General features: G+C 45.4%; 1 protein-coding gene across 1 annotated transcript in view; it reads right to left on the bottom strand.

Annotated features, from left to right (window-relative positions):
• The window catches only part of GCLC (glutamate-cysteine ligase catalytic subunit), a 281,892-nt gene that overhangs the window by 31,201 nt on the left and 231,414 nt on the right, over nucleotides 1-19,277 (bottom strand). Inside the window, exons 13-15 of the mRNA XM_069606130.1 lie at nucleotides 9,838-9,919; nucleotides 9,650-9,753; nucleotides 9,451-9,571 (exon numbers count right to left, since the gene is read on the bottom strand). Coding sequence (XP_069462231.1) covers nucleotides 9,451-9,571; nucleotides 9,650-9,753; nucleotides 9,838-9,919 — 307 coding nt within the window. The remainder of the gene's footprint in view (nucleotides 1-9,450; nucleotides 9,572-9,649; nucleotides 9,754-9,837; nucleotides 9,920-19,277) is intronic.

Consider the following 19,277-nt stretch of genomic DNA (forward strand, 5'->3'; position numbering starts at 1 on the left):
GAAGGCACCTTGCTTGCCTCCGGAGTTCCGAAAGGGTGGCCGTCATTGCTGCAGAACTCCCAAGGCCCGAGCAATCTCTGTGTCGGTCTTGATGGCCTGCAGCGAATCATCCACTGTCTTCCCAAAGAGATTGTTCCCGTCAAAGGGGATGTCCAAAACCTTGGCTTGCACGTCTTGGCGGAAATCCGTCGCCTTGAGCCACTCCTGCCATCGAAGGCAAACGCTGTTGCTCAACTGGTGGAAACCGGTGTCGGCAATGTCCGTGGCTACCGTTCTGGAGTGGTCCGACACCACCTCACCTTCCTGTAGGATCGCCAGGGCCTCAGCCCTCTTGTCGAAGAAGTCCAACAGGGGGGCGATCTTGTACCACAACTCCCTGTCGTAGCGGGCCACAATCGCTAGGGCGTTGGCCGCCTTAATCGTCGTCGCCGCCGACGAGATGACCAGTCGTCCGATGGTGTCCAGTTTCTTTCCCTCGCCGTCCGGTGGGGAAGTTGAAGTTGTGGACGATTCCCCCCCACCCCCCTCTTTCCTCTTGGCTGCCGCCGAGACGACCGAATCCAGGGTCGGTTGTGCCCTAAGGCACAAAGGAGCGGCGTCGGGGACCCGGTACTTCTTCTCATACCGGTCCCTCTTGGAAGGTGTCGTGGACGGGTTCTTCAGAAGAGCAAGTCCCTCGTCCCAGATGTCATCCAGCAACGGCACTGCGAGGACCGTCTTCCTCTTGGCCTTGCGCCGTTGGTAGAGGAAGCCTTCCTTCTTCTGTTCTTCGGGGCAGAGCTGGAAAAGCTCGGATGCCCTGGCAATCATGGCGTGGAAGGAGACAATTTCGTCGGGCGGGGAGGCCCGAGGAGGTGGTGATGGGAGTTCCGTCCCGTCGTCACCACCGTCGTCATCCGGATGTCCAGCGTTTACCTGAAGCTCAACCACTGCATTTCTAGTGCTGACTGACAGGAAAGATTTTCTTTTTGCTTTCACTCCATATACATCTATGGAAGACCCCATTACCCCAACATTTTGCTGTTTTGAACCGTTCTTGACTTTTGGAGGCAATTACAACTTTTTACTTCCCCTGCCTTGCTAAGCACATCTGTTTTGGGGTCACTGACCAGGCCCTATGGCTATCAGTGCATGAGAACAGTTCTCCATTGTAGAATTATTTGCTTTACACTACACTAGTATTAACCTTCCAGTGAGGGGAGGTAGGGATACTTCCTGTCCCTATAACTTTGTATTTTGTAACTTTGTGGTTTCTTGCATGATGTGCCCAAGACAGGCTGGGGGCAGCAGATATTTTTCTACCGTGCTTTAATGTCTCATGCACCATTGCATTTGACCCCTTAATGCCTTTTAAAGTACCAGTTACTTTTAAATGGCTGTGCCAAAAGAATTTCCCTTGTGCTTTGGCAATCATATATATATTTTGGCCTTCTTCCTGCCCCCTCAGGGATGGATTTATTAAACATTTATTTTTTATTTTTCAAAGCATACGACAATTCATATGATAAAAACAGACTAATGTAGTTCAGGGAAATGGGCAATAACATTTAGCAAAAGGATACCCATACAAACAAATGGAGATCACTACACAAATCAAACATGGTACATATAGCCAAGAACTCGTTCACCTATGTGGTAATATCTGGCATCACACGTTTTCCGGAGTCATAATAGGAAAGATTATAAATTGTTTAAAGACCGCCTGAATATTTCTAGGGCGATTAGCGACGGGTGATCGCCATGAGCGTCTCTTCCATATTAAAGGACCATGTTAATTCAGACAGCCATTGATTTTTGCAAGGTGCAGAGTTCTAAGTCCATCTGTGCAACACACATCTCTTGGTAAGGTGAAACTGTTAGGGAGAATGCTCAGAAATGTGCTTATTCCCTTCACCGTAGAGACCCCCAGCAACTTTGCTGGATTTTGAAGACTTGTTTTTTTTTCCCTGGAGAGAGTGCAAGCCTTTTTTCCTACTCTCGCATGTATTTTGATATGTGTTTCACTTTTGTGTCCTTTTATTATGGAGTTTTAGATAACTCCATAGGCATCATCTTTGTGTCACACAGCACCTTTAGTGCAGTGGCACAGGGATACCCTTTGGGCTTCCCCAGGTTTAAATAAATACCTTCTCTGGCATGAACTACTGTTCTCCAGAGAATGTAAAGTTAAATTTACTTTACTAGTCTTTTTAAATTCATAGACCCAGCACACACTATCTTCCTATAGAGTGCTGGAGGGATTACTTAGTATCCCCTATGTCTAAACACTCTTGTAGCTGTCAAGAGCTACCCTTTCCTATTGAAATGGCTGGTGGCAGTGGTTTTATAACGAACTACCATGAATTTTCCCTACCGCGAACACCAGTAGCTAAAAATCAGGGCTGCCATGTTTTTCAATATGGCACCAAAGACTCCTCTGTAAGAACAGGCTGCGGTCATCTTTTTTCACCGTTTCATTGTGGAAAGGTCCTTCTGGTGTTTAACTCTGTGCGCCAAACCTGGTTTGGTCCCTTTGTTCGTGACCCTTTGGTGTGCTTCAGGACTGAAATCCGCCCCTGGTGTCTGAGTGTCTGGAGTGGGCAGGAAGTGAGGGAGGTGCCCGAAACTCCCTATGCTTGGTCTCCTAGGAGACCCGAATGCACTCTGGTGCGATTGGCTGGCTGACTGTCCTGCAAGGACAGCCACCCTTCTGGGTGAATGACAGCTAGGCTGGAATGAATGAGAGAAAACTGTTTAAAAGGCGAGTCTCCAGGACTGGAAGGCAGAGTCGACCACTGGAACGAAAGAACCGAAGACGAGTTGGAAGAGGACGGCTGTTGCAACCACTGGACCGTTGGTTTGCCCAGTGAAGCCCTGCTGGACCTCCTAATCGCCAGATCTCCATTCGACAGAGAAGCTCCTTCAAGGACAGCTTCTTCCTTCGAGTTGGTGGGACCAAACGGCTCAGAAGACACCTGGATACCATTCTCAATGCTGGTTAAGGTTTAGCAAGGGAGAGGGGAAACCAGTTTGCGTCTTGAAGCAACGGCTACTGAACCAAAGTGACTCCATTTTGTTTGCTTCGACGACAATCCCGCGCAGTGCAGGAGTCCGCTGATGTCCTCCGTCTTGTCCCCACGACTGAGGCTCAGGAACAGCGAGATCTGCAGGAACTGCCAGGAACCAAAGTCTTCAGCTGCATCTTTTTGCTTCACATTAAGGTACTGTGCCATCCGTTTGAGAGATCCTAACTCTCGCGGGGAAAGTTAGTGAAACTTTCCCAACTTGCAGGGCTAATCAGCTTGTGACTCAGCATATCATTTGTTTTCGTCTAAACTACTTCTAAAAACAAAGACTTCTCAATCTGTACCAGAACTGTTCTGTGCTATCCAAGAACACTAGACTATTGACTTTGGCCTGGCCTATTGAATTGAACTGACCCTCCTGGTACACTAAACCTTTGCTTTGACTAAAAGAAGTGTTTTCTAATCCATTGCAAACTTATGTCTTTCTACTTCTATTGAAAGTAACTGAAGTGCCAATTGGCTCCTTTTTCAGGGGAGCTCAAACTGTCCCTACAACTTAAGAGTTTGTTACTGTAGTGTATTGGTGTTCAATATTGAGTTGATTTCTACTAGTGAATGTTTTCTAAATAATTGTGTAAATAAATGTTTAAGTATTTTTTTACCAAGAAACCTTGAGTGTAAGTGTCTATGAACCACTGTGATTGTGATACTTCTGTGCAACTTCCTTTACTGCTCACATTACCTCTTGAGATAAGCCTGGCTGCTCAGCTCGCTACCAAAAGGTGTGTGGTACAGACTTATACCAAAGGTTGGTTTTTGCTTACACCTGTAGTCCTGATTGTGTGTAGTGTTCCCAGAGGGTACTGCGTGCAATTCTGCCTAACAAAAACAAAGACTAGGAAAAGTTTAAGTGTGCTTAGTAACTTGATCAAATTCACTAAAAAGGGTACATTGGGTGTAACGTGTAATTTAACTCCTGTGACTATTTCAAGAGTCATGCAAATATCACTCCAGAATCCAAGCAGGTCAGGGCAGCTCAACAGCACGTGTAAACAATTGGCATCCTCCAACTTGTATCTAGAACATATGCCCACACAATCTGTAGCATGGCTGAGACATAGTGCCATCTGTTCAGGATTTCTAGCTAGATAAACCAAAACCTGGAGTTTAAGGAGACAGCTTGTGTCAAAACATTCCCCGCCACATAACGTCAGAAATAACGGTATTGAGGTATCTAGCCCATTTTTCTCTGGGTTTGAATACTCCCTGCGGCGAGTGTTCGAAATCTAGTTTATACAAAGTGGACACCATCTTTTTACTTCCTCCTGCACAAATGATGTAAGCAAGGCATAGGTTTGTGGGCGGTTCTGCCAGAAATGTAAAATGCAGCCAGACCCATTTGCTGAGGGAGGGTTGCAGAAGGCTCATCGTTGAAGAAAGCTGGAGATACAAGAGCAGTGAAATAAGCAGTGATTGGAGACGGAAGAGGATGGTGAGGTGGTGGTGGTGGAGGGCAGGAAGAAGTCTTAACATCAAGAGTAGAGTGGAGACAAAGTGGCAGTAGAAGAGATTTGCAGGGTTAGGGGCTAGGGAGGGTGAAATAGCAAGAGAAGGAGGTTACTTTTAGTAGAAGAGACCAAGGCAACATATGTAGGTGAAAGTGGGCAGAAAGAAGTGGGGTTAAGAAGGAGGTTGGAGGTAAAGAACAGAAAGATACTAGAGCAGTGAAAGTGATGAAATGAGAAGCAAAACTGGTACAAAAAGGAGGAAGAGAAAAATCAGGTAGTAGAACAGAGGAGCCAAGAAAATGTGTGGCCATCAGGCCAGAACTAGTCAAATTAAGTGAAAAAATAAGTAGTTTGCTGGTAGGAGGAAAGCAAAGATCAAAGAGTGAAAGTACGGAAAGCCATCACTCTGAAAGGGAGATTTCATAGGGGCATGTGGGCCATAGCCAGGTCCAGATAGTGGGAGGAGGGGTGAGACAGGAAGGTTCCGGTCAGTTCAGAGACGCGAAGGAGAAGAAGTCCAGGTGTGGTAGGGTGGAGCAAGATTTCAGAAAAAAGGGACGGCATGTTTTGACAATGTTTTTAAGGGAAAAAAAAAACATACCTCTCACTATCTCTCAAGGGTTATCCTTACCTAAACAAATATCAACTAGGGTGCACATTGTCAGACTGTTTGCCCAAAAAATAAATAAAAATAAAAGTGTCCATCCTCTGTCCAAAAACCTACTCTAATCCTAGCACTAATCTTCTGGCGAACTGGTTCAGTCTCGCTCTTTTACAACAATCCTTTGCACTAGTTTCTGATTCAACCGAGAGTATGGTCAGGAAAATGACTTGCTTCTCCAGACCCACCTTGCACAGCCTTGAGGGCTGTCTTAGGATAGACTTTTGCAATAGTACCCAAATGTCTCTTCACTTCTTCCCACTGGCTCCTGAAAGCTTGGTTTACAGTTCCAGCAATTCTTCTCTGTCTTATAACATTCTGAAGGTTACTTCGACATCTCTGGTTGTCTAGTATCCTCTTTACTCAGATTATCGCTGTGACAAGGGAGATTCCTCCCAAGGTTCTTTTGACTCTTGGGCTGCCCCAAGCCCCTGCCGGTTCTTCCGCTACTCCAGTTAACTGTTGCTTGTCGGGACTGGTTCTTTCTGGGGTGATGGGCTGATTTACGTTCAGCGCTTTCTTCTTCCTTCACTGCGCTCCCCACTTAGTCCTTGCCGCTCAGGAGAGGCTTGTCCCAAACGGCTCAAGCACAGCTGCAGGACAACACGATTCAACTGCCTGAGGTCATGCCACCGCTGGCTTCTTTCTCACTCTTCCAGGTGCTTGGCTTCCAACACAATGCTCCGCTGACCATTTTTGGCTGTCCACGCCACTGGGGATCAGCCTACTTGCAGCTTTGTGTTCCCAGGTTCGAACTTCCTGGGCTGGGGTGGTTTTATGCCCATTTCCCAGTCCTTTATTTTCTGTGGATGGAACTTCCAACATAATGTTAGGCATGATTGTATGTAGTAAACCTGGGGGAGACTACACCAGCCTTGTCCTCCTGGCAATTGGTAACCCAACCTTTGGTATGAGTCTGTACTACACATGTTGGTAGAGTGACTGAGCAGCGAGGCTTATCGCAAGAGGGGTCAGTGTGAGCTGTAGGGTTATTACACAGATTCACAGTGACAAGTATCCAAATAAACCCTTACACGCAAGGTTTCTTGATTAAATAATTATGTATTAATTTAACAGTCAGTTGAATAAGCCTTCTTTAGAAGGGAGCAATTGGCAATAAAAATACACTTCAAAATGCACCCCTTCAGTTCAATAAAGTAAGTATATGCCCTTTTGGGATAGCACACAGATTTCCTACACCCTAAGGGGACTTCAATAGCTAGGCCACTGTGGACATTTATATGTCACTTTTAATACTTAAATGGCAATACTAAAGTTGTCGCAAAAAGGAAAAGGTTAGGGAAGGAAACAATGGTTAACACGTTTCTCAAACAGGTAAGAACTTTTGAACCCCCAATGCAATGCAGATTAACCATTTCCCAGCTATACAAGTAAGACACGTATGACTTTTTGGAGGGATAGTTAAAGTCAGAGGTTATAAGAGTCTTCCGAGAGCCAGGACAGCCTATGTCACTTGAGCAAAGTCTAGGGGAGCTGAGGCACTTCTTGAAGGTTGGTAAAAGTCTTGTACAATGTTAAGAGAGTTTGTTGAAAAAGGAATCACTGTTGAGCCACAACCTGGGAGGCTTGTGGAGGGCAAAGCTGCAGGCAACCTTGCAGAAGGCAGAAACTGCAAGTCTCAACTGAGAGCAGGCAAGCTACACATACAAGAGGTTAGTTCACAGTACCCTAGGTCTGAAGAAATGGTTCCAGCTGGCTTCTGTTCCTGTTGTAGTTCCTGCAGATCCTGTTGTTCCTGGGCCTCAGTAGTGGGGAAAGGAGGGAGAACGTCTGGGGACTCCTGCATTATGATTCGAAGGTTGGGGGCAGCAAAGGGCAAAGTTCAGATCAGCAGCACATCGCGGTTTCAGCTTCTTGCGAATAGCACCACTGTGGTTCTTGGGACACCTTGTGGACTTGCCTTGTTTCTGTAGTCCAGCATTCTGTTGAGGTGGCACAGGCTTGGTCAGCCCTGCTTCACAGTAGTCCGGAGGATCTTCCTGGAGCTCGGGTCCAGCTTAAAAACAATGCCCTCGATTCTGGTGTTCCTGTCCCTGGCACTCGGTTCCTGCAGCAGCAATGGAAGTACAGCCAGCAGAGAGAGAGAGGATTTCCAGACGAGTTTGTCTTGGGGTCGATTGGTCCCACCAGCACAAGGGGAAAAGTCGTCCTTTGCAAGGCTTCTCTAGTCGAGGCGAATTCAGAGCTTCCGCAATGCAGCAGGGATTCACTGGGCTAACCAACGGTCCAGGAGTTGCAGCAAGCTTTTCTTCCAAGTTCTTCTTCGGATTCCTTCGTCCAGTGGTCGACTATGCCTTCCTTGCACAAGACCTCAACGTTTATGCAAGTCTCTCCCATTCATTTGCAGCCTAGCGGTCACTCACACAGCAGGGTGGCTGTCCTCCATGGACAGCCAACCGGCCAATCACCTTTGGGGACATTCCTGTAAACAAGGAGTCTAAGCACAGGGAGTGTCGGGAACTTCCCTCGCTTCCTGCCCTGCCAGACACGCTGGAGCCAGAGGCGGGCTTCACCAGTGAACCCAGCCAAAGACAAACAAAGGGACCAAACCTGGTTTGACGCGCAGAGTAATTCTCAAGAAGGACCTTTCCAACAAGAAATGGCGAAAAAAAGAAGACCGGGCCATTTTGACAAAATGGGCAACCAAGGGTGCTATACTGCAGCTGCGAACGCAGCCCGCAGTAAAAACACACAATGGTAGGAAAAAGTGAACCACTGCCACCAGCGATTAATTGTCGAAAGGGTAACAGAAAAAATGTAAATGAAAAAGTAGACAAAGGGGATACTTAGTAACCCCTGCAACACTCTATGGAAGATGGTGTGTGCTGGGTCTACAAAGTTACAAAAGGTAAGTAAAGTCAATTTCCCTATACTGCTCTTGGAAACAGTAGTTTATCCAAGAGAATGTATTTAAACCTTGGGGAAATCTAAAGGACTTCCCAGGGCCACTGCACTCCACTGCTGTGTGTCACAATGTAAAAATATGATGCCTATCCAAAACCAAAAGAAATACAGTGTTCAAATCAAACAAAAATGCATGAGAGAGTGGGGAAAAAGGTCTCACTCTCTTCAGGATAAAAATGAAAAGTCCTAAAGTCCAGCAAAAGAGCTGGGGGTATCCAAGGTAGAAGGGAATTAGCACATGTTTGAGAATTCTCCCCAACATGTAAAGTCAAAGTCCTTCTTTAGTGTTGTTGAGATAATCTTTATACTTCCTTGGGGTCAACTTTCCACCACCCCTGGGGGTGTGGAGGGACTATTGGGTAGCAGCCTCACTTCCCTCGCCTGACAGGGGAGGGCTCCCCCCACGGAAGAAGCAACAAGATCCTGTGAATCATCACACGGGGTACCCAGGCGGGGCCAGGGACACCCTCTGTAAATCGCTTTGCCAACAATGACCAAAGATCAGTGTACATGAAGCGCCAGAGCCAGTCGTTGGTTATGGAACCCTGGAAAGTTCACAGCTAGTCTAGACTGATCAAGAGGTTTCAGACCACCTGTAAGTGCACAAAGCCGGAGGTGAAGAGGGGGTGCATCCTCCGAGGGACTGTATAAAAAGACAATCCTGATTATTATTTCTTGAGGGAGATCCCAGTAAATAAAATTAGTTAACTGAAACTACTTGGTCTTGGTGTCCTTCATAATCCTAGGTGTCTAATATGACAAGGGGCATGGAGGGAAATGCTTCTTTTTTTGCCCAAAAGAAAAAGTGACTTGCAAAAGTAAACAAACACGTTTTCATTTTTGGATGGAATACTTCTTAAAAGAATCCCTCACTATACTTGAGACTGTGGGTGTTCGTCTCAATTCAATGCTCAAAGTAATGCTCAAAGTAATCATATGAAGCACGTTTGATTTTTTTTCCTGTGTTTAGACTGGTTTTATGCAGTATTTATATTTTCATAATTTATTATTTACCATGCTAAAAAAAACGCATTAGTTTAAATCTTTAACAATGCTTATTTTAACATTTGAATTAGGACCACATGAAGGTGTCTGCCTTTTTCTTTTTCATAATAAAATACTTTAACAGTAATACAGTCAAGAAAATGTGTCCCCAGTAGTTCCCAGGACTGTACATTTTGCAACATCAGCAAAATCTAACAAATGCAACGTCTTTCACAAATGATATACTTAATTCTGCCGTAAAGCTCATGAACTCACCTAATGTTAAGTGTAGGGCCTGTTAAGGTAATATCTGTAGTAAACTCAAACCCTTTAACACAATGGACAAATGCATTCAAAAACGCTTTACCTGATGCTCTCTTTTTGATAAGTTTCAGATAGTTTAGGATGGTGCATCTAGTGTCCACATCTACTTCCATATTTTCAAGGTAAGAATTCAGAATCGGAATTAAGCCAGGAACAACACCTTCCTGTAAAAATGTAAAGACTTTTAGAAAATGTAATGAAACACCCAAATTAGTACTGTTACGTTCTTAGCAAAGCCTCACCTTTCCATTGATGATCTCATCGATGCTCATCAGTACACACTCCTCTTTATCTGCATCCATCCCATTATAGGCCGTGGTACAGCCATCAACAACTGCATTTCCAGCTTAAGACAAAGAAAGGGAAAACATTTATGTCATATTATACAATAAATGCACCTATATGTGTTTGCAATGTAAGAAACAAGTACCTTTACAAATCTCTTTCCTGAAATAAAATTTTCCTTGACGCACAGCATCTCGTTTCTGGGCCTCCCTCATGTTTTCATCAACCTTACCATTGCAAAATAAATACAAAATATTATTAGACAAAAGCGAAGCACTGAGTTCAATACATTTGTAGACCAAATGCAAATATTAAGCACTTTCATTTGAAGCCTCAATAGAACGAATTTTATCACATGGTCAGTAAATGGCACAGCTAAACATCTTTAGTTTGAAAGAAGCCAGAGATCACTAGAAAGGAAAAAAGTTACTTATCATAAAGTGGGGCTCCCCCAGGCCTGGTGATCCAAGTATGCAAGATATTGAATGAGTATACCAGTGTTGAACAGCTCAATACAAGGCCTGCTAGATGCCAGTTTGAAAGCATGCTTATTGAATTTGACATGTTCTAGCAAACAGCGATGCATGTCCATAGAGTCCCGAGCATTTGGGTCTGACAGGTTTTACTTAGATACACAAGTAAAAGCACACACGCCATTGTGAAACCTTTTCAGATGCATTTGATGCTGACACGTGCATCCGCTGAAAATGACACTAAATATTGGTACAGCCAGTAGAGCTCTATTCCATTTAAAATACATACATTCTATTCAAAGTGCTCAGAACAGAAGACCTGCAAGAGGTTTCAGTTATATTCTTGTATAGCACATTCGCACATCACAGTGAAAACAAAGCTCATGGCAATTATCCGATAGCCTAATTTTATTATGAAAAAGAAGGCAGGATTCAACAAAATAGCAAATACTGTATTTATCGTCTCAGACAGAACACGTCCTGGAAAGTTTTAACCTGCCAGCTAAAGGATTCCTATTTTATAGGATCCATGTTAACCTGAATTTTACAAATCCAGCATCTTGTAAATCTGATGGTATAGAAGAATAAAATGCTATGTCAAAGGTGTCTATTTCACAAAGTAGATAAGGAATTGGCTGCAGCTATAATGAGCAGTGAATTCAAGCCAGAAATCTGAAGCTGCAATGTAACCATTTTCAAAATCCTAGGTTACTTAATGGGAAAGAAACTCAATCAAGGTATCGTGGGAGAGCAGACAAGGCTTAATCTTAGGAGTGAGAGTGGTCTAGGGCCCCAATGAGTTCACGCAGAATAATACAATAATTCAGCTTAGACTGGTATGTATACAAATACAGTTATTTAATAGGCTTAAACTAGCAGGTAGTATCACACAAAACCATATATCACAAATTTATATATTTGCCGGTAGGGTAACTTACAATGCACCATTCAATAATTTAATCAGGCAAGTAATGTAGATGCAGGTAAAATGATCAGAACCAAATCTCAAGCACAATTCCCTTTACTTAACAAGTTAAGAAGTCCAGCACTAAGGTTTATGGGGTATAGTGCCCAAAAGTCACAGGTACCAAAAAACGGTTTCTCCAGGGAAGGCATACTCTCAAAAGATGCAATGGGCTTGTGGTGCACCCCCTTGGTTTCCTCCATTGGATTCACACACACTAACCCTCTAAAGGAGCATCTTTCCCAGGCAGGTGCATGACCTTAAATGGGCTCTATCAGGAAAAAGGCCAACCTACAGTATGGCAAAAAAAGCGAAAAACCTCATGGCACGGCCATCTTAGGATGCCAGTGACCTTTAGTAGCCATTAGAAATAAACGCAAAAGTGCACAAGTAAAATAAAGTAAACTTCACTGCTACCATACAGAGAGACCAAAAACCCAAAAGGTAAAAAGTTGAGGGTACTAAGTATCTCCATTGTACTGTAAGGTATTGTGTGCAATAGTCAAAATATAATAATCAAAGAAAACAAAGTTTCGCAGTACTGACAGTCTGAAGGACTAATCCGTTTCCCCAATTAATGGGCATGTGCAAAAGAGAAAATGTTTTCCAATACTGATAAAAGCCTGTACTCGGAAGGTGCATTTGGCGAAAACCTAGGTTACCCTATGAGAACCACAAGCTCCCATTGAAGGCAGCTTATCAAAATTAATGATAAAAAGCTTATCTTCTCAAGTCCCCATTTCTTATATTTTAATTGTTGGTTTTGTCCCTATCTATGATGGAGCAGTCACTGAGACTTGTAAGTAGCAAGCACAAAAAAATGGTATGCACGACGCCTGGAACAATAAAGTTGGGTCAAAATTGGAAAGACATGGCAGCAATGCAGAGTAGCTTTGGCTAACCGTGCAGCAGAATATTGAAGAACGTGAAGACGCTGCAGGATTTAAGCAGGTTGAGGCAGAAAGAGTTGCAATAGTCCTAGAGGAAGTGACAAAAGCAGACCCTAGAGGTTCGTGCAAGTGTACCGGAATAAAAAGCAGAAACCGACGTAGGCGTTTAAGTTGAAAATTAACCCGTTGACAAACATCGCTGACCTGGGGTTCCATAGGCAGGGAGGAAGAGAGTTTCACTCCGAGATCTTTAACAGTAGTTATCGGTTTCGGAAAAGGGCCAAGAGAAGAGAGCCAGAAATCAGGGGTCCAGATAGAGGATCCATGGGAGGGCCTACTACTAGCACCTGGGTCTTGTATCCATTCAACTTGAGCCAGACGTTCTGCATGCATTCTCCCACAGCCCCAAGGCACAACCGGAACCTGGCCGCCGACTCCGGACAGGTCAAGGCGCACCAGGATCTGCATACCACCTGCACATGAATAACACAGGAAGCCGTGGGAGAAGATCAATTTGGTCAGCGGTTGAATGTAGATGGTGAAAAAGACCAGGGAGAAAGCAGACCATTGGGGGACACCACAGGAGAGGTTAACCACCACAGAGAGGGAAAAGGGAAGTGAGAGAGTTTGACAAGGATCTGTACAAAAAAGAGGGGTACCAAGCCAGGATGGGGCCAGAGACCGGCTCCGACTAGGCGACCCAGAAGGATACCATGATCGATGGGGTCAAAGGCAGCCGATAGATCAAGCAGCAAAAGAGAACTAATACCGCCTTTGTCATGTATCCGTGCTAGGTCGCCCATAACAGAGACCAGGACACTGCGTTCCCCGCCCTAGGCGAAAACCAGATTGCGAAGAATAGAAAAAAGAAGATTCTTCGAGGAATGTTTTGAGCAAAGACCCGACCAGGTATTCCAAAAGCTTCATAAAGAAGGGGAGTAGAGAAATAGGCCGGATATTCACTGGGATTGAGGGGTTAAGTGAGGGATTTTTCAATAATGGAATAACTGTATCATGTTGGAAGGGGGCTGGAATCGCCCCAGTGGACAGCGAGGTGTTCACTGCCGTATTTAGAAGGTGAATAAGATAGGGGGCAATGTTTTTAATGATGCGAAGTGGAATCGGATCTTGAGGTGAGGAGGACTTAAGTCGTCAGATAGCAGCTGCAATATCAGTGGAGGAGGAGAAGGAAGGGAAGACAGACCAGGATGCAGTCACAGGCGGTCCTGAACTGATATGTTTGTTTGTTTTATTTATTTATATAGCGCTCCAGACCCAGAGTTAAAAGGGCGCTTCGGGACAAGGTTACAAAATACATTATATACAGTTTACAGTTATACATTTATACAGTTTACAAGAGCACCACACAGTTGGAGTATAGGCAGTATCGTCAGACATAGGAGAGAGAAGATGGCAATGTTAGTTTTTATCCAGTAACCATCCAATAACTTGTTTGATGAAAGATCGAAAGGATTCAATAGATTTGATGTCAAACGGTAAAGTGTTCCAAAGTTGGGATGCAAGGACTGTAAAGCTGGATCCACCAGCTCTTTTTAAGGTGAATCTGGGTACTGTTAGGCATAGGGTGTTGGAAGATCTGGTAACTCATTTGTTAGTGAGGTAGGGTGGGGCTAGATGGTTTAAGGCTTTGTAAGTGAGACAGATGGTTTTTAGGTCAATTTTTTGTTGTATAGAGAGCCATTTGCAAGATTTTCTGGTGGTAGAAAAATGCTCTCGCCTGGGGATGTCTAATGCTGCTCTTAGCGCGTTATTTTGGAGTACCTATGGTTTGTTAATTATAGATTGGTTTGCACCTAGGTAAAGGCTGTAACAGTAGTCCAGCTTGGACTATAAGAGCCCTGGCCAGCGTAAGGCAGCTGTTAGAGGAAAAGAATGGTCTACAGGCCCTGATCAGCTTGCCAGTGTAGGCAGTGGCTGAGGCAGTCATGTTAATTTGTTTGGAGAGGTTAGTGTTGGCGTCGAGATAAAAGCCAAGGGTTTTCACACTTCTAACAATAGGAATCATGTTACCATCGGCCTTAAGTATTTTGGTGACAATGCCCTTGTCAGTGGAATGCCCAGACGCATGGCGCTTACGCGGTTGAGGGGAGGGCTGCCGACCCCATGTATCGGCAGGTTCAGTCGAAGAAATCGGCGTGCCCGCTGGCATCTTAGACCATCCTGACGGATGGAGCGCCCTCAAAGGACTTAGAAGCCTGCTCCTCATACAGGCCAGTCCTGAGTGAGGCATGCCCCTGCTTGGGGCACAGGGCAGAGGCCTTGGGAGCCGAGCCATGCCGCCAGTCTACTGTGACGATCTTTCATGGTTCTTTTGCTGAACCCGAGGCAGATCTCGCAATCACCTTCTCGGTGGTCCAGGTGGAGACAGTAGAGACACTGAAGGGGTTTGTCCTCTACAAACACGTTCCGCTGTCTGCAGCTGGAACAGAGATTGAAAAGGGAGCTTCCCTCTTTCTTCTCTTCCAACATGGTCCGGAGTGCGGAGTAGGCCTGATGGCCTTCTGGAACTCGACGAACACACGACGATCCTTGCCCTTGAGCGGCGCGAAATCCACCGACAAACATATCCCCACTTGTCAGCCGATGTAGAGAAAGAGCACACGGGCTCTGTTTGACAATAATAGGACTTTTTCTCAAAAGCGCAAAACCCGTAGAATAGCTCAATGAGCAAAACTCAAGGACTCCCAACACTTGAACGTGCGTTAAGAATCTGAAGAAGGCTGCCAGAGGAGGGGCTCAGGGAGAGGGCAGTCATTGGCTGGGGGCAGTGTTAAGCAAAGTTTGTATGCAATACTCTCTGGGAACACTACAACAACTAGGACTACAGGTATAGGAAACCCAACCTTTGGTATAAGCTTGTACTACACAGTTTTGTTAGCGTGTTGAGCAGCCAGGCCTATCTCACGAGGGGTCAATGTGAACTGTAGTGGAGTTACAGAGATTCACAGTGACAAGTATTCAAATAAACACTTACACACAAGGTTTCTTGAAAAAACAATTATTAATTTATCAGTCAGTTAGAATAAGCCTTCTGCAGAAGGGAGCAATATAACTAACACTCAAATACACTTCATAAACTACACACAGTAAGTACCCTTTTGGGATGGCCCATAGACATAACCTACACCCTCGGGTGACTTCAATAGTTAGGGTCCTGGGGACACGAATATATCACTGTTGCATTTAGAATCATGTAGGAGTAAGTCAAAGGAAAAAGCTATTGGAACATACAAGAGACCACAAATATTCTTAAGCAGGCAAATACTTTCAGATCCCCCAATAAGAGTCATTCAGTGAAACAGGCTAAGCCAAAGTCAATAGGCAAAAGTCTATATGAACTGAAGCACTTCTTTGCAGGTAAGTAGAAAAGTCTTTGTACAATGTCTTTAGAAGTCTTTGAAGAAAGAAGAATCAAATGGGCCACAAGCTGTTAGACTTGTGAAAGGTAGAAGATGCAAGCAACTCTACAACAAGTGGTACGTTCTCTTAGACTTTAGAGTACCTTTGTATTGAAGAAAAAGTGCAGCAGATGACTTCTGTTCCTGTGCAGCTCTGCAGATCTCACTGTTCCTGGGCCTCAGTCGTGGGGACAAGAGGACTTCTGCGGACTCCTGCACTGCAATGGGACGGTCACCGCTGGCAACCTGCAATCTTTTCAACAAGTGACACTTCAGTGTTTCAGCTCCTCACGACTACAGCAAATAGCAACACCGCAGTTTCTGGCTGTCGAAATGGACCTTCCTTGCTTCTGGGGTCCTGCACTCTGTTGAGGTGGCTCAGGCTTGGTCAGTCCTGCTTCCTGGGAGTCCGGAGTATCTTCGTGGAGTTCTTGGCAAACTTAAAAGCAAGGCACACAATCTGGTGTTCCTCTCTCCGACTATTCGGTTTCCAGCAGCAACTCTGGAAATTCAACCAGCTCCGAGAAGGATGTCCAGGTGGCTTACTTTGGAGTTGATTGGTCCCACCAACTGAAGGGGAGAAGTTTTCCTTGCAGGGGCTTCTCTGTCGATACGAATTTGGAGTTTCAGCAAAGCAGCAGGGCTTCACCGGGCAAACCAACGGTCCAGGAGTTGCAGCAGGCATCCCCTTCAAGTTCTTCTTCGGTTCCTTCGTCCAGTGGTCGACTCTGCCTTCCAAGACAAAAGCCTCGCCTTTCATTCAGTTCTCTCCATTAATTCCAGCCTAGCTGTCAGTCACCCAGCAGGGTGGCTGTCCTTGCCGGACAGTCAGCCGGCCAATCACTACAGAGTGCATTTGGGTCTCCTAGGAGACTAAGCACAGGGCGTTTCGGGCAACTCCCTCATTTCCTGCTCACCCCAGACACCCTAGAGCCAGAGGCAGGCTTCACTTGTGAATCCCGCATAAGGCAAAGCGAACAAAGGGACCAAACCTGGTTTGGCACGCAGAGTAAATCTCAAGAAGGACCTTTCCACAAAGAAATGGCGAAAAAAAGACGACTGGGGCCATTTTGACAAAAATGGCACCTTTGGGTGCTTTACTGCAGCTGCAAACGCAGCCCGTGGTAAATGCACACCACGGTAGTAAAAACGAAACCACTGCCACCAGCCATTCATCGAGGAAAGGGTAACATAAAAAATGTTACATGAGAAGCTAGACAAAGGGGACACTCGGTAACCCCTCCAGCACTCTATGGTAAGATAGTGTGTGCTGGTCTAGATAGTTACACTGTAAGTCACGTCAATTTCACTTTACTGCTCAGGGAAACAGTAGTTTATCCCAGAGAGGGTATTTAAACCTTTGGAAACCCAAGAGACTTCCCTGTGTCACTGCACTGAAGGTTCTGTGTGACACAATGTAAAAGATGATGCCTATGGAGTTTGTCAGACTCCACAACCAAAAGAAACACAACAATCACGTTAAAATACATAAGAGTGCAAAAAAGGGTCTCTCTCAAGGTAAAAAAAAAAAAATAAATAAAAAAAAAAGTCCTCAAAATCCAGCAAAGTTGCTCTAACTTTGCTGGACTAGGGTGGAGGGAATTAGCACATTTCTGAGAATTCTCCCCAACAGGTGGTGGGGGGGGGGGGCTTTGCATTTAGCCTTGTGTGTAGTGGGTGCGCCCCTTTCACCGGGATGTACACACCCCATACCGTTGGTCTGCCAGCCGGGGACAGGCGGCTCAGAGCATGGACGCTCAGATGATAGGTCGATGGTGTCCGCATCGGAGTCACGGCTGTTGCTCAACTCCTCGTCACTCTCGGCACCTGCGGGGGAGCTACCCTTGGCCTGCATCATGGCATAGGCCACCCACCGTTTAACTCAACGCTCTTTAATAGTCTTAGGACGCAAGAGCTGACAAGACAGACAGGATGCCTCATGGTGATCGCGAGGGAGACACTTATTGCACCTCCGGTGCGTGACCTTCCAAGGGTACTTGCCTTTACAAGAAGGGCAACATTTAAAAAGGTGTCTTGTCCATAGCTCAGGTTTATAGCGACGGCAAAACCAGATGTGCAAAGAGAGGGGAGAAGGAAATACCCCCTGTCCCCACTCTCCCTAGTGTATAGGCCGTCCAGAAGTCCCAGCCACAGGGTAGAAAGCATCGACCAAAGCACCAGCCGTCAAAGTCTGGGGTTGTCTTCCGCGGTCTTCAGCTGTGGCAGATAAGTAGTCGTTGATGAAGGGAACGAATATATATATAAACGAACGGAGGTCATGGACAAAGGTTTAATTTGCAATATGTAAGAGTTCCGCATAAGGCGACCAGCTAGCTGGGCGGAAAAAAACAATTTGAGGGACCTCGACGCGTGAGGGATCTGGGTACACGTCATGTTAGGGATAGTGATACAGGCACGCCCATGTCGACGTCCCCTTTCAATCCTCGAAAGGCAAGATGCAATACTACACGATTACCACTAGATGTCGGACTATATGCACAGCATGTGATTCTAAGCAGATTCACAAGAATCAGAAACTGACTGAAAGCTGGTTGAGTGAGGTTGTAGGTTGGGGAAGGCAGCGTGCAGCTGCAATAACATCAAATGGTCAGCTACGGCCAGGTTATAAGCCCTTGACCATGTGGAATCAGTAATTAATTAGGTTGGTTGTGCGAATATGTAACCATCCAACAAAGACATGACCTACTACAGAGAGATCCTGAGAAGGGGGTTCGAGGAGACTTGGATTAGTTTGACCCTACAGCATCATCTAGCCACTCCTGGCCGGGTGTAAAATAAACTTGCTTTACAGACAAACGTGCACTGGCTTCGGTGGGCCTACTTTGGGTTTCAGAGATCGGAGGTCCACCACACACTAAACATTAACATTGCAGTTAATATTTCTTCATATGTAACCATGTTTTCTATCCAACACAAATATCAACCCATCAAGTTTATGGGTCGGATTAATTTCTCTTTAGGATGAGTAGATAAGCGCTGCAGGTATAAAGCATTTGAAAGATCTTTCAAAGCCTGATCATGTGGTTGAAGCATCGTAACATGGGAAAAGGGGCCAGAAACTATAGACCAGAATTGAAAACCTCCCTAATCAAGAAAAGTGCAGACTTGAGTCGTAGACGCCGAATAAACTACTTACAAGGAAAATAGAATTGCTTAAAACTTTTAACCGAGTAGTCTGTCGGATGGTGGAGTCTGTCACAAGACTGATGGGTTAACATATCAATCGCAGGTACCCACCCTTTTGGAAACAACCCGTAAAGGACCGCTCAGGGGAGACATACTCTTCTTGTAAACAGACTACACTGAGCAGCACAGGTTCAATACCCAGTCCAGTCCTGCTGTGCGCTTACAGGCATGAAAGTGCAAGGAACAAGTTCCTTACATGTAACTATTGTTCTCCAGCACGTGGTCTGGCATGGATTCACATGCTCATGGGGTCTGGCATGGATTCACATGCTCATGAATATTCCCACTCGTCAGGCTGGAAATCCCCAGTAAAAGAAAAACAGTTTCCCTTTCACTTACAAACTATTTCTCCTCTAAAGCAATCACTGAACTCTGGGCCATACTGCCCCCAGCTAATGACTGCCCTCTCCCTAAGCCGCTCCTCCGGCAGCCATCTTCAGATTTGGTGGCACATACAGTGGCAGTATGACCAAGCGGAGCCACAGAGGAGCAAGAGGGATGGTTCGTATGTGAATCCATGCCAGACCGATGCTGGAGAACAATAGCTACAGGTAAGTAACTTGTTCCTTCTCCAGCATGGAGTCTGGCATGGATTCACATGCTCATGAATAAAGAATAGATAGCAGTACAAC

The sequence above is a fragment of the Ambystoma mexicanum genome, chromosome 4p (assembly GCF_040938575.1).
Source record: "Ambystoma mexicanum isolate Mex_15411 chromosome 4p, UKY_AmexF1_1, whole genome shotgun sequence".
NCBI lineage: Eukaryota > Metazoa > Chordata > Amphibia > Caudata > Ambystomatidae > Ambystoma > Ambystoma mexicanum.